Source organism: Montipora capricornis, chromosome 1 (assembly GCF_036669925.1).
Source record: "Montipora capricornis isolate CH-2021 chromosome 1, ASM3666992v2, whole genome shotgun sequence".
Classification (NCBI taxonomy): domain Eukaryota; kingdom Metazoa; phylum Cnidaria; class Anthozoa; order Scleractinia; family Acroporidae; genus Montipora; species Montipora capricornis.
This window is the reverse complement of record NC_090883.1, coordinates 26,965,532-26,978,031: the sequence shown is the minus strand read 5'-3', so window position 1 is coordinate 26,978,031 and position 12,500 is coordinate 26,965,532. Positions and strand designations below refer to the sequence as shown.

Below are 12,500 nucleotides of genomic sequence, written 5' to 3'. Positions count from 1 at the left end.
CTGCCTGACATTTTCGGATCACTAGACTTCCAGCTAGGAAATCTGAACAGATGAAAAATTTTGAAGGGATAAAAATATGCCTATATCTACCGTTCAATTACCAAAATATGTTTAACAACTGTATGTTTGAGTGGTTTTGAACTGTATTCTCGTTGGGTGCCCCTGATCCTAACTCACCACTGTTGCCGAACGTTTTCTTTCTCATGCTAATCGTTGCTATCCACTCCTCACGTGATTCAATCAGAAAAACCAGAGAGTCTTTTTTCAACGACTATCGTTAGGGGTCAGAAGATGCAAAGTTTTCACTAGGGCTTGATATTCGTTGCAGTCAGCATGTGTTACCAAGCTATTGTTCAGTGGAAGACTTTGAAGTGCTTTGTGTGTTAAAAATTAATGCGAAAAGACATTTGCTCGTCGATCCGCCAAGTTCACAGGTCCACTCGTATTAGCAAAGGAGCACGCCGTGAGATTGCCGTGGACAGTGACAACTGTGTTCACTTAAAAACAAACTACTGCTCTTTTAGTTTATTATTATTTCATCATTCTGTTGGTTATATTCAATACCTTGTAACACATTTAAAAGCTAAAGGTGCTTAAATGTAAAAGACGGCATTAAATTCTCTCGATAGTTGTGTTTACATAATTGAGAAATATCCAGTTGTTTTCGGTATCACCTTGCTGTAGTTGAACAATGAAGCATTCCTTTATGATAAGAATCAAACACGAATTGACCTCTTAAACTTGCACGTTTTCCCATTGCAAACCACGTGATGTTCTCGAGGGAATTCTCCTTTTGTTTTCTCATAAGTTACATGTTCGTAAATAAGCGCTTGCATAAGACGACATTTGAAAGAAACTGTTCTCCAGAGTAACATCACGTGGTCTGAAATCGGAAAAACAAAACGTACAAGCTGAAGAGGTCAATTTATTCTTTCCTGGCAAAATGGTTATCCTCTGATACTTTTATAGGCTTTTAACAACCTCGGCGTAAAAAGGTTAAAGGAGCCGAAAACACCGATTGGCGATTATTTTCACCTGACTCTTTTGCATCTAAAAAATATTGCAACTAAATACATCATGTTTCATGATCCGTTCCAGATTTCATGAAAGGTTGAAAAGTTTTGGAAACAATCCTTGTTTTTACTTATCGCAAACTGAGGCGCTCGTAGCTGTTTACATAGTTGAGGACCCTTCCGATATTTGAGAATGACCTGGTGTAGCCTGCCAATGGTAACGCATTCTTTTTAGATAAAAATCAAACACGATATCAGTCATGTTTTCTAACAATATCCGGAAGCAACTGATCGCAACAGAACTCTCATTTTGTAAGCAATGTACCCACGACGTCTTCACAGTTCTTCTCTGAGATTTAGCATGAACATTAGAACCCCATGATGTGAAGAGACGTGTATGATGAATTGTAAACTTGTAACCTACGTAGACCTGTCTTATCCTTACTTTATTTAGTCTGTTGTGTTCGTCATTTCCGCCATTGCTTTTAGTTTTGAAATATGTGTTACGACACATCCACCACTATAATTTAGTAACATCTAAACCTGGAGAAGGCCTTACCTTACAGTAGTCTTTGACTTTCTGTCATTTTGCTTTTCAAGTTTGGCTGATTAGATCTCCTGTGAGATCCAATGTTTATTTATTTTTTCATATATTTTAATGTTCACTGTTAAATCACTCCATAGACATGTCTCGAATATGTAATCATCCTTTACACTCTGGATGAGGTTGCTAAGGAAACGCTATTCATGTCATTACTTAGATCATCTGAATATCAACGGTAACGCTAGAAAATTGTCACGCACTAATAATGATTATCCCGCTATATATTTCTAACATCATCCCCCCATTCATCTCAAAAAGAGCAGATGTACATTCCAGAAATAGCAACTGAATCTCCTACACCGTAACAAAACGAACTCGAGAGTAATTCAAAGTACCGAATTGTTACAAAAAAAGACGTTATCATCATGTTAATCTTCAATTGCCACAGTGGTAAGTTCTCCGTTTAAAAGCCCAAGTGTTCACGAATCGTGTTCATCAGAAGCAATAGGCCTTATCACGGTTTTGACCGCCATTTTGACGGGTAATTGTTACTGAAAATTCGCGGGAAAAAATTACAAGCAAATATATGGAAAAATTGAAAACGCTGCCGGGCATCTTCTGTAGAAGGTTAGTGCCTAAAATTTGGTCTGTATAACCTTTTGCCCTGTACCTTCAGTTCTCAATTCATAATTTTTTCAGAACTAGCGTTTAACGGAAATTATTTGACATGGGATCCCCATATAAACACTACAAATTCTTTATGCTTTGCCTACCCGTCAAAATGGCGGTCAAAACCGTGATAAGGCCTATAGCTGCAACTTAAGACGGTTTCTATCTTTTAGCGCAGCACGGCGTGTCTGCCGTTGTGGAGCGTTCACATTAAAATGCAAAGCCGTTGTTTTCAAATTCCTGCAGTTGGTAGCCTGCCTAGCCGGCGTTTTAGTTGGCGTAGAGCGCACGAGCAAGCGGAGAGAGCGGCGATGCCGCGAGGAGCGTCACGCTCTCTACGGTCCTATACCCTAACCAACTAAACCGTCAGCTACACACTTGAAAGAGCATTTTCGAAAAGCTCTATTTTCGTGACGGATTTGCGCGAAATAGTGTGGACGATGAGCCTAAGCAAGAAAATGAAGCTGCGTTATTCGCAATAATCTTGGGCAATGGTCTCTTTTTAAAGTTAGAGTTTTAAAGCAAACGCTTTGCGTTTTGAATGTTGAAAATCTTGGCGTATACGAGGAAAAAAATATGTACTATCTGGGTCCTGCCTTCGGCACGGTACCATTCTGAGTATCATGAACATGGAATGATATAAAGCTGAAATAGGCGGCCTTCGCACGAATCAGAACATAGCGAAATGTCTTTCCCTGCCTTGGCGAACATGATTCCTTTAGTTTCTATTTTTTTCAAACGATTTTACGCAATTGAAAATGATTTTATAATTTTTAAAGTTTTTAAAGTTTTTCCTGTTACGCGTTTTCCTGTTACTCTGTTACTCGTTATTACGTTACTCTGTTTAGTAACATCCCCTTTTTGCCACAAAAGCGTAAACTTTAGAGCACGGAAACAGTCAATGTTTATTCAACGTTAGGACGTCTAGAAGATTGAAGAACGGTATACGTAGAGATGGCGTCAGAGACCGGCGTTTTAGTTGGGGTAGAGGTAGATACGTCATAAGCCGTTTAAAAGTGTGCCCTAGCAATGTAAAATGCGTCCTAGGATATTTAAAGCTTGCAAAATCCTTCATCTCACGTAAATAATTATTTGATTTGACAGTTAGTTCCAAGCCTTTGCACCTCGAGAAGAGAAAGAACTTTTAGGCTTGGTCCCCACCTTCCACATAAGGATCATAATCATAATCACAATCGCACTCATAAACATGAGCTTCTTATGATCTAGTGGGAAGGTGAACGAAATCAAGCCTTGTCATACGGCAGCTTTACACTTGTTTATTTCGTGTACCGGCTTTAAAAATGGCTGCCGAACGTATTGCCACTATGATAGGCCTGCTGTCATTAACAGCATCAAATCGGGAATTTCTTCGACAACGGATCGTCATCTTGCACTGCATACTAATTCTGTTACTTCTTGATTTATGGCGATGTCGCTTGACAAAAAAGAGAGAATACAGCCGGCGTTTTTGGGTAAGCCCGATATTCAGAGAAAGGCAAGCACTAGGATGTTATATAAGAGTAACTCTTATTCGGGAACTTCGGCTCGGAGATCGAGAGTAGCACTTTAAATTTAAAAGAGTGTCTCTGGAGTGATTTGAACATTTACTTAGTCTAGATCTGTTTGCTCTACGTATACCCAAACAGAGAACAAAGCTTCGAGAACCAGCCGAGCGTCTATACATCACTCTGCTATATCTTGCATCTGGGGATTCTCAACAATCACATTCGTTCCATTTTCGGGTTGGCAAGTCAACTACATCCAAAATAATTAAAGAAACTTACACAGCGATATGGAACTCAGTTGAATCAACAGTATCTGCAGTCCCCTCGAAAAAGCGACCAATGGAAAAGAATTGCTCGTGATTCCCAAGAACTCTGGGGGTTCCCACACTGCCTTGGAGCTGGCGATGGCAAGCATGTCGTCATTGACTCTCCTAAGTGGAGTGGATCGACTTTCTTCAATTACAAAGGAACTTTTAGTTTTCTTTTACTGGCCTATTGCGATGCTCGGTCTCAATTCACTTTAGTTGACATTGGGCAGTGTGGTAATCAAGAAGACTCAGGTACTTACAATCAGTGTTGCCCTTAAAAACAATTATATTTTGAATCTCAGTCCACCTGCTGAAAACCTGGATGAATGTAAACTTCGGCCTCTTCAATACGTTTTTGTTGTTGACGAAGGTCTGGCCCTGAAGTCTCTTCAAATGCGACCTTGGCCAGGAAGAAATGTTTCAGAGGAGCATGCGATATTCAATTACCGTTTTTTCAAGGGCAAGACGAATAATAGAAAACTGTTACGGCATTCTAGCCACGAGATGGAGAATCTTTCGTTGACCAATTCGCGCGGATGTTTCCCTAGTTCAGAAAATAATAGAAGCTACAGTTTGTCTGCACAACTACCTACGACTGACAGATAATGCCATGTACTGCCCAGCTGTATTTCTTGACCGTGAAGAGAGCAGTGGGCAAATTCGACCAGGGGAATGGAGAAATATTGTCGCTGGGGATAAAAGCGCCTTTCGAATCGACCCATAGAAAACCCCAGGGGACGACCACAGTTTTAACGGACCAAGGAAGTACTGGGCATGATGTGACAACTGCTTAGTGGCAACATACTGAAAAAGGAATTGTTTAATTTGTATAACTCTACATTGGGGCGCTAGAGGGTGTTTTAAATACTTACTGAGATTATGATTAAGTTCAGAGATAAAAACCATGTGCACATATAGCATAAGTCAAGCAATTGTTGTGTTTATCACTGAACGTTGCTTCTCCCAAGTGTATTTTCAGTTTCTAGTTCACAACACCCCTTTTCCCTATATATTTCCGTTAGTGCGCTAACTTTTACATTCGTTGAAGGCCATAGACTGATAGCTGAAAGCTTATGTTTTTCAAAACAACAATGGTCGTTTGATAAATTCTTCACATTCCTATTTCACTACGTGAGAACTAGTTATTTTAGCTTTACAAATTTACCGCCCAACACCCATTTCAAAGATGGGAAAAGGGCGCGTTTTCGCTCGAGGTCGTACTCATCATTGGCTTCTTGGGAGGGGATGGCCATTTCTCTCTTTATTCAGTACAAGATAAAACATCTTCAAAGTTCAGAATAAATATCATCATTCCCGGAAAATTAGTGTAATTTGATTTACGTTTGCAATTGTTTTCCATTTCAGTTTACTTAACCAAGTTATATTGACTCAGTTTTTTATTTTATCCTTTAAGCCGCTGTTACACGTTAAAACTTTTAGCTGAAACTTGCGTGCAACGGCGCTGCTGAACACGTTTCAGGAGGCATTGCACCGCGTAACATGGTCGGTTTCGTGAAACTTTTTTGAACTTCCATTGCGAGACAAGTTTCAAGAAAGTAGAACCGCTTTCTATTTCTGCGACAGTCGCAGCAATCGCAGTGGTGATAAAAACATGAGTTTCACCGTGTAACACCGCTTCGAAGTCCAACTCGAACTCGAACTCGAATCCAAACTCGAGGAATTATTTCTCCTTTCCTTTCCTGTGTTCGTGTAAGTTGAATGTCGTGATCTGGGCGATAGCGTTGCAGTGCCGTCCATAAAAGGGCGAAAGATTTTACGACACTAGACAGTTCCGCGACTTTACATGACATTACCTAAATATACTGATTGTCAAGAATTAGTTGCAGCTTGCATCGCAGCTGTGAATACACTCTTTGGCAAACTGTAGTCTCCGGAAAACGGCCGAAAGTACTGCAACTTTGCAACTGAATTGAATCGAAGCATAATTCTTCTGTGACCCAGCAATAATAATTTGACTGACGCAAAATCTCTTCCTAATTTTTGTAGTCTCTGTTTTACAAATGTCTAAGGTATAGCTAAGTAGATATGAAAACTCTCGCGAATGAGGTTGAAATTAGATCAAAGCCCTTTATTCCGTCTAGGAGAAAATTGTATCAGCTTCAAAGCTTATGGCTAAGAATACTAGGAAAAAACGGAAATTAGAAATAGGGAAATAACCCAACCATATGATGTAATACTAATCACGAGATCCGTAAACCAAGACAGGCAATCATGCGTCATGCTACTCCAGGCTCACGGACCAATGAAATTACCTTTAATGCCATTGAATAATTCAGATTGACGAGCTAAAGTCATGTTCTTGGTTTTCAGACATCAAGTAGCGCTGCTTAATTAAAAGCCAAGTTGGAGTCTCCTGTAGTCAGCATTAAACCAACAAAGAATTGTAGTCACGCAAACCATGAATAAGGTAAGAAGTAGCTACGCAAAGACATGAAGTGCATGTGGTGTCGGTTATGCTTGGAATGGTAAAAAGAAAGACATGAAAGGTGTAAACCACGAGGCTGAGCGTAGCATTGACTCAAAGCGGACGGTGAGGCGACTTAATCATGAAAGTTCTAATTTCATACAAGAAGCTATTCAAGCAAAGTACCTAGTAAAGATTCTTACGTCCGTTTCAAACGCCGCATTTCACATTTGCCGAATCTTACTTGTATTTGAGTCGACCCAAATAATTTAATGCGACAGTGGTTTTACACGTCGAACTTAATTTGCCGAAACTGAGTAGGGTAGTGTTGAACTGCAGCGTTCCAGTTAATTTTTGTTAAGTGGGGGTCATTTAGACCATTTTAGGGGTTCACCAGAAGTCGTGCCAGCGGTGGCCCTTTGGCTCACATGTTGATTATGTCCCAGGGGCTAATCCGGAAATTCCAGAAAGAGGGGGCCGAGGAAATTGCGTCGACAGCGCAAAGTCGGTTGGTTAAAGAAGCTCTTTAAATACTGTACAGGGAAAAAGGGGGGAGGCAGTTGCACTAAGGGAACGTTTATTCCACACACTGAGGAAGAATTGTACATGCTGTTTTTCCTTCATAACTCTTCTTGTTTTCAGTCTAATCTGACGCCAGGAAAAACTTTTTTTGGCTTAACGTTTGCACCAAAAAGTATCGTAAAAGCCGGGAGTTAACAGTAAAAGGCAAGCTAAAAGATGCCCTGGGTGCCAGAGGATTTTTCTTTCGAGGTTGGAGAGAACGCTCCGGTCAACGGTCGACTGTTAATTTGGAGACGCGGAGCGTTCTTTCCGACATTGAAAAAAGATTCCTCAGGCACCTAAGGGTAGTAAAAAGACGGATGAAGAAAAACATAACACAGCCTGCGAAAACAGCCGCCTCTCATCGCTCAGGACCGCCGCTTGGGCTCATCAGCGATGATCACCGATGAGAGGCGGCTGTATACAAAGGCTAAAATAATACAATTTGTTACAGTATATAAAACTCTGAATTTCCAATTGTCAGCGAAATATTAATGGCAATAGATCGTAAAAACACTAAACTTTCAGCAGTCTCTGACTTCCTTGAATCCAGAGGAATTGAAGGTCAATGTACTGTCAAAAGGAAGAAATTGATCACGTGCTAGGGAACCACAAAGGTGCACGTGATCACCTTGTGTCAGCGTTGTTCTTTACATTGAATGAACTGCAGGGAAGAATGTTAATCGTTCGTCTTTGTCACGGTAAAATAACGTACTTTTCAGCCAAGAAACTTCCGGCTTTCGTTTCTTAACTTTATTGTGATATTTGACTGAATATTTACATTTCATCAGTCGGGTTAGGAAACCTTCTTTATCTGTTTTAATTAATCAGAACAGAGTTTGTAATTGAAAATCTAAACATCTATGAGATACAAAAACATACTTGCGAACACGGCAACCTCAATTATTCCAAATCACAATGTTGACAAACACAAAAGCGAAGGAAAAGGTTATTAAATATGAATTTTTGTGCTATCTGAATGTTTTTGGGTTAGATTAAATCGATATAATTATATTTATATCAAGGCATCTGATAGACCAAGAAAGGGAGCTAAAGGGGGCCTATCTCTTAGCGCGAGCTTGCTTGAATACCCGGTTACTTGCAATTTTACGAGATTGTTAAGATAAACACCTGTGTGGGATAAATGTGGCCACTATGGTGGCAAGTTTAATAACATCAAATGTAACAGAATCCGAACACAGCGATCTATACAAAAATTATTCATAAGTAACTGATAAAAGTGGGGCAACAAAAAATCCGCAAAATGAAATAGTAATAATAATCCGTTGGTAGGTGAAGGAGGAAGGAGGCGGGTAAGATTTTTCTTCAAGGTGATCTGTCCTTGTCGATTGCAAAGGAAAGAAGGACGAATAATTTCCAAACTAGCCGTAATATAAAGCCCCGCTTCTGAGATATTGAAAGTTGACCTTTGGTAAGGAAACAACACCCCCAAATGCCATTAGCTACGGATTATCACGTGCGCACCATGCCTTGACATAAGTTATTTAACAATTATTCCATGAGCGCGCGTTGGATATGCGATGATAGATAGCCAAGGAGGCGCGTGGCGCCGAGTTGGCTATAATCATCTCATATCCAACAAGCGCGAGTGGAATAATTGTTTTATTAAAAACGCCCCCAAAATATAGAAAACTAGACTACACTAAAAATAAAAAGGCCCAAAAAATCACGCATATGCTTGCCGTGTTTGTAGATCATGGTATAATGGCTCATAACCCATGATGGCTTAGCCAATCAAAACTCTCGAATTGCATTATCCAATGATCCAGTTTTTAATAAATTTTATTATATAAACACCAATGAAATACCAAGTGAGCTTTCGCGCGGAAACATAATATCGTCACACGTGAAGATAATATATTATCTTTACACGTGAAAAGATCACTTTTGCTACGGTTATATATAAAAAAGCGCCTTTGGATGCCTTTCGTGAAATGATTTAGTATTTCATTGGTGTTTAGTATAGGTAATCACATGATTTCGAGTGCAATTTGGAATAAATAAGGACGAGTAGATTTTTTCAAAGACGACCAAAACTTGCACGAGCTCGTAGGGCGAGTGCAATTTGTAGTCTTGGAAAAAAATTACAAGTGCTCATTTATTCCAAATTTCACGAGAAAAATCATGTGATTACTTATTAATAATATACATTATTATATGGATCTGTCCCACAAGGACTGGGAATTACAAAATTCACGAATTTGATTGGCTAAAATCGATATTGACCGCGGTCTAGATTTTCCCATCTAGACCGGCATCTAGACGGGTAATGTTTTGCGGTGAAAAGATGCAAACTAACATGCAAAAATATTGAGTATTTTGTTCTACCAATATTTATTTATGGAAGTGCCAAACAGCATCATGACAAAAGAGAGAATGACGAGCAAACTTTGACAGAAGTAAGTTCAGCTCATCGGCGTTCGCAAGCAAAATGTCAGTTAGTACAAACCTCGGTCGCTGGTACAGACCTCACTGCGTTCAGTCCGTACTGGCGTTCTCCCATACAGACCTCCCGCTCGGTTAATAAGAACTAATGAAAAAATTCGAGGTGGTTACTATAGTAGTATAGGAGTTGGGGGTACGAGCACATTTTTGCAAAAATGTTCTCATACCAACCCAACTCCATACTACTTTCCATTTAATGGCTACCAATTTTTGATCTCGTATTTTCGGCTACCAATTATTGATCTCGTATTTATGATCTCATATTTTTGAAAATCTATATGTTATTTAAAATGCGTGACTTTCTTAGAAAAATCACAAAGCATGACATTCTCGGAAATAAAAAAAGGGGTTTCCCCGTGATTTTAACAAATCAAAAATGTACCCATAAATTTATTTTCTGATATTTTTTCTGATAAAAGTACAGATCTGATAAATTTTCTGATGCATGAAGTTTGTTCAAATATTTGCATAATCAAAATAGCGTGATTTTTTGGTCAACTTTATGAGTAAACTTTATCATTCAGATTGTGCTTGCGGTGCTTGTATTTTAGACCGGCACTGCTGTGCCGTGACGTCAGCAGCCAACTTTTTAGATTTTATAATGTCCGTATGCATAACTTGTCACACCATTATCGTGAATATAGCGCTTATCATCGAAGCAGGACAATGACACTTTATTAAGCTCATAGCTTCCAAGTTGATGTTTGTTGCTTCGGATTGTTTTCATTGTGTGATGCATTTGTTCGTTATTAAACAGAACATTTTTGTAATTTTTATGAGTGATGTTATTTTTGATAATATTCTTCTTGATTCCCTTTGCTGTCTTTCCGCCTTTTTCATTGTCTTTCATATATGAATACATTTTCGATCTCAATCCGACGAATTCGGTTATCGGTATGCCTGCTGCCTCATCTTTTGAATTTACCGATTACTTTTTTATTTGTACTGTTGAAATATTGTGAATCTTGTGAATAATCACTGTTATCGAATTTGTCTTTATCATTCCAAAAGTCTTGATACACATCATTGGTTTCTATTTCATATGTAAGACTGTCGGTGTCGGTGAATAATAATTTTACTTTGCTGCCGTATTTTTGTTTTATGTAGTTATAATGAAAATCATACATCAACGTCTTGCTTAGATCCAAGATACACATACCCACATATGCCGGTCTGTTTAAGGTTAGTGTTTCTTTGATCTTATGAACAGCTACTAAATTTTCATTGAAGATCTTACTGCTAACATATGTTGGTTTAGCAGCCATTTTTAATAGTTTGTTTTCATCAGTCACTAATTTATTTATTTATTTAAATATTTATTGGATGTCAGGTTCATACTGATGGCACTGCTATAAATTTCTGTGAAATGGATTTATATGCTTTTGCTGTTTGGGCAAAATCTCTGTCTGATAATGAATTAAAAAATATGTTTAGGTTCATTCAAAATCATTTTGATTTGTGATGTGGTTATTTTAAAATATATAACTTAATATATACATGTATATCAATTTATTGCTTGAATATGTGACATACAATTTTGAAAAAACAAAGGAAAAACATCCAAACATTGACGATAAAATATTAAAATCAGCACTTGTTTATAGATACCTGCATTTTTATCATCGCGAAAGAGATATATCTATGAATGAGATTCTTGAACTCAATAATGGTGAAATAGGTCTTCTTGGACCAGGTAGTGGCTGTCTAACATGGTTACTTGAAAAGATCTTCGGTTGGATTAATATATGAAATTCACACAGTATTCTACATGACGCTTTTGGTAGGTTTTATGACCACCATAAGCTCGGTAGAGGTTACACTTAATTGGAGTTGTTTTCCTCCAGAGTAAAAAGGTGTTCGCTAAGAGCTTGCTGCGATGGCAAACTCACTTTGAGAGGTACTAAGATAATGCAACGGAAACTGCGTTCATTGGTGCTGGACTTGGCTCATGAGGGCCATCAAGGGGTCGTAAAAACAAAACAGCGCTTGCGGACGAAGGTTGAAAAAAAGTGCAAAGTGTGCCCCGGTTGCCAGCTTATCAGTCAACCTTCACCCCCTGAGCCATTGAAGCGTACTATGTTTCCGACTGAACCCTGGAAAGATCTGGCGGCGGACCTACTCGGACGTCTACCCTCGAGGGAGCACCTTTTCGTTGTAGTGGACTGTTAAAGTCGATAATATCTAGGTTTAGCCAAGCCTAACAGCGGAGCTCCTTTTTCTAACCCCAGAAAGCAATATAGTGTAAAGAATTCAACACGTAAGTAATAATTAGGGATTGGAAGAGTACGTGTGTGTTTGTGTGAGGGTATAGCGCCGTAAGTATTGTTGATATCTTATTGCAAGTAGTGTTACTATTGTATGGTGTATTGTAATGATAATAGTGTAGATATCGAATTGTGAGTAGTGCTAGTATGTGAAAGCATTTGTAATATAAGTAGTGTAAGTATCATAATTGTAAGTATCGGAACCTAAACAGTGCCCGAACACTCCCGTCCTCAGAGGCTCTCCTGCCTCCCCACCTCCACTCCGACAGTCAGTACGGGCGGAGGGATGTAAGTGGCGTCATAACCAAAATTTCTCGCATGCGTAGATTTCCCAAAAATTCTTACCCATGCTGCTCTGCTGGCGCGCTTGGCGCCTGAGCTTCGCGAAGTTGCTATCATGAAGTCGGTAGCATCAAGTAACCTTATCGGCCATCTGGAAGGCATGTTTTCCACCTGTGGTATTCCTTACTCAATCAAAACTGATAACGGGGTTAAGTTTATTTCACAAGAGATAGAGTCATTCTTTAGAGACAACCACATTGATCATCGAACTTCCACCCCACTTTGGCCTCAGGCAAATGGCGAGGTCGAAAGACAAAACCGCAGTCTTCTAAGGGCCATCAGAATTGCACAAACAGAAAGAAAAGAGTGGCGAAAGGAGCTGTTAAAATTGCTCATGACATATCAAAGCACTCCTCATGCTACCGCTGGAATGAGTCCAGCTCAGCTGTTATTCGGGCGTGAG

At 39.2% G+C, this 12,500-nt stretch overlaps 2 protein-coding genes across 3 annotated transcripts in view; both read left to right on the top strand.

The window, feature by feature from the left end:
- Window positions 1-651, top strand: part of LOC138037364 (uncharacterized) — a 2,107-nt gene extending 1,456 nt beyond the window's left edge. Inside the window, exon 1 of the mRNA XM_068883304.1 lies at window positions 1-651. This exon is cut by the window's left edge and continues 1,456 nt beyond it. The gene's annotated coding sequence lies outside the window, so the exon portion shown is untranslated.
- A 5,640-nt stretch (window positions 652-6,291) lies between these two features.
- Window positions 6,292-12,500, top strand: part of LOC138037350 (perforin-like protein 1) — a 22,145-nt gene continuing 15,936 nt past the window's right edge. Inside the window, exon 1 of one of the 2 annotated variants that reach the window (XM_068883292.1) lies at window positions 6,292-6,467. In XM_068883292.1, coding sequence (XP_068739393.1) covers window positions 6,459-6,467 — 9 coding nt within the window. In that variant the 5' untranslated portion in view covers window positions 6,292-6,458. Of the gene's footprint in view, window positions 6,468-7,111; window positions 7,191-12,500 lie in introns of those variants that run through there. The other variant, XM_068883298.1, reaches the window with a different exon arrangement.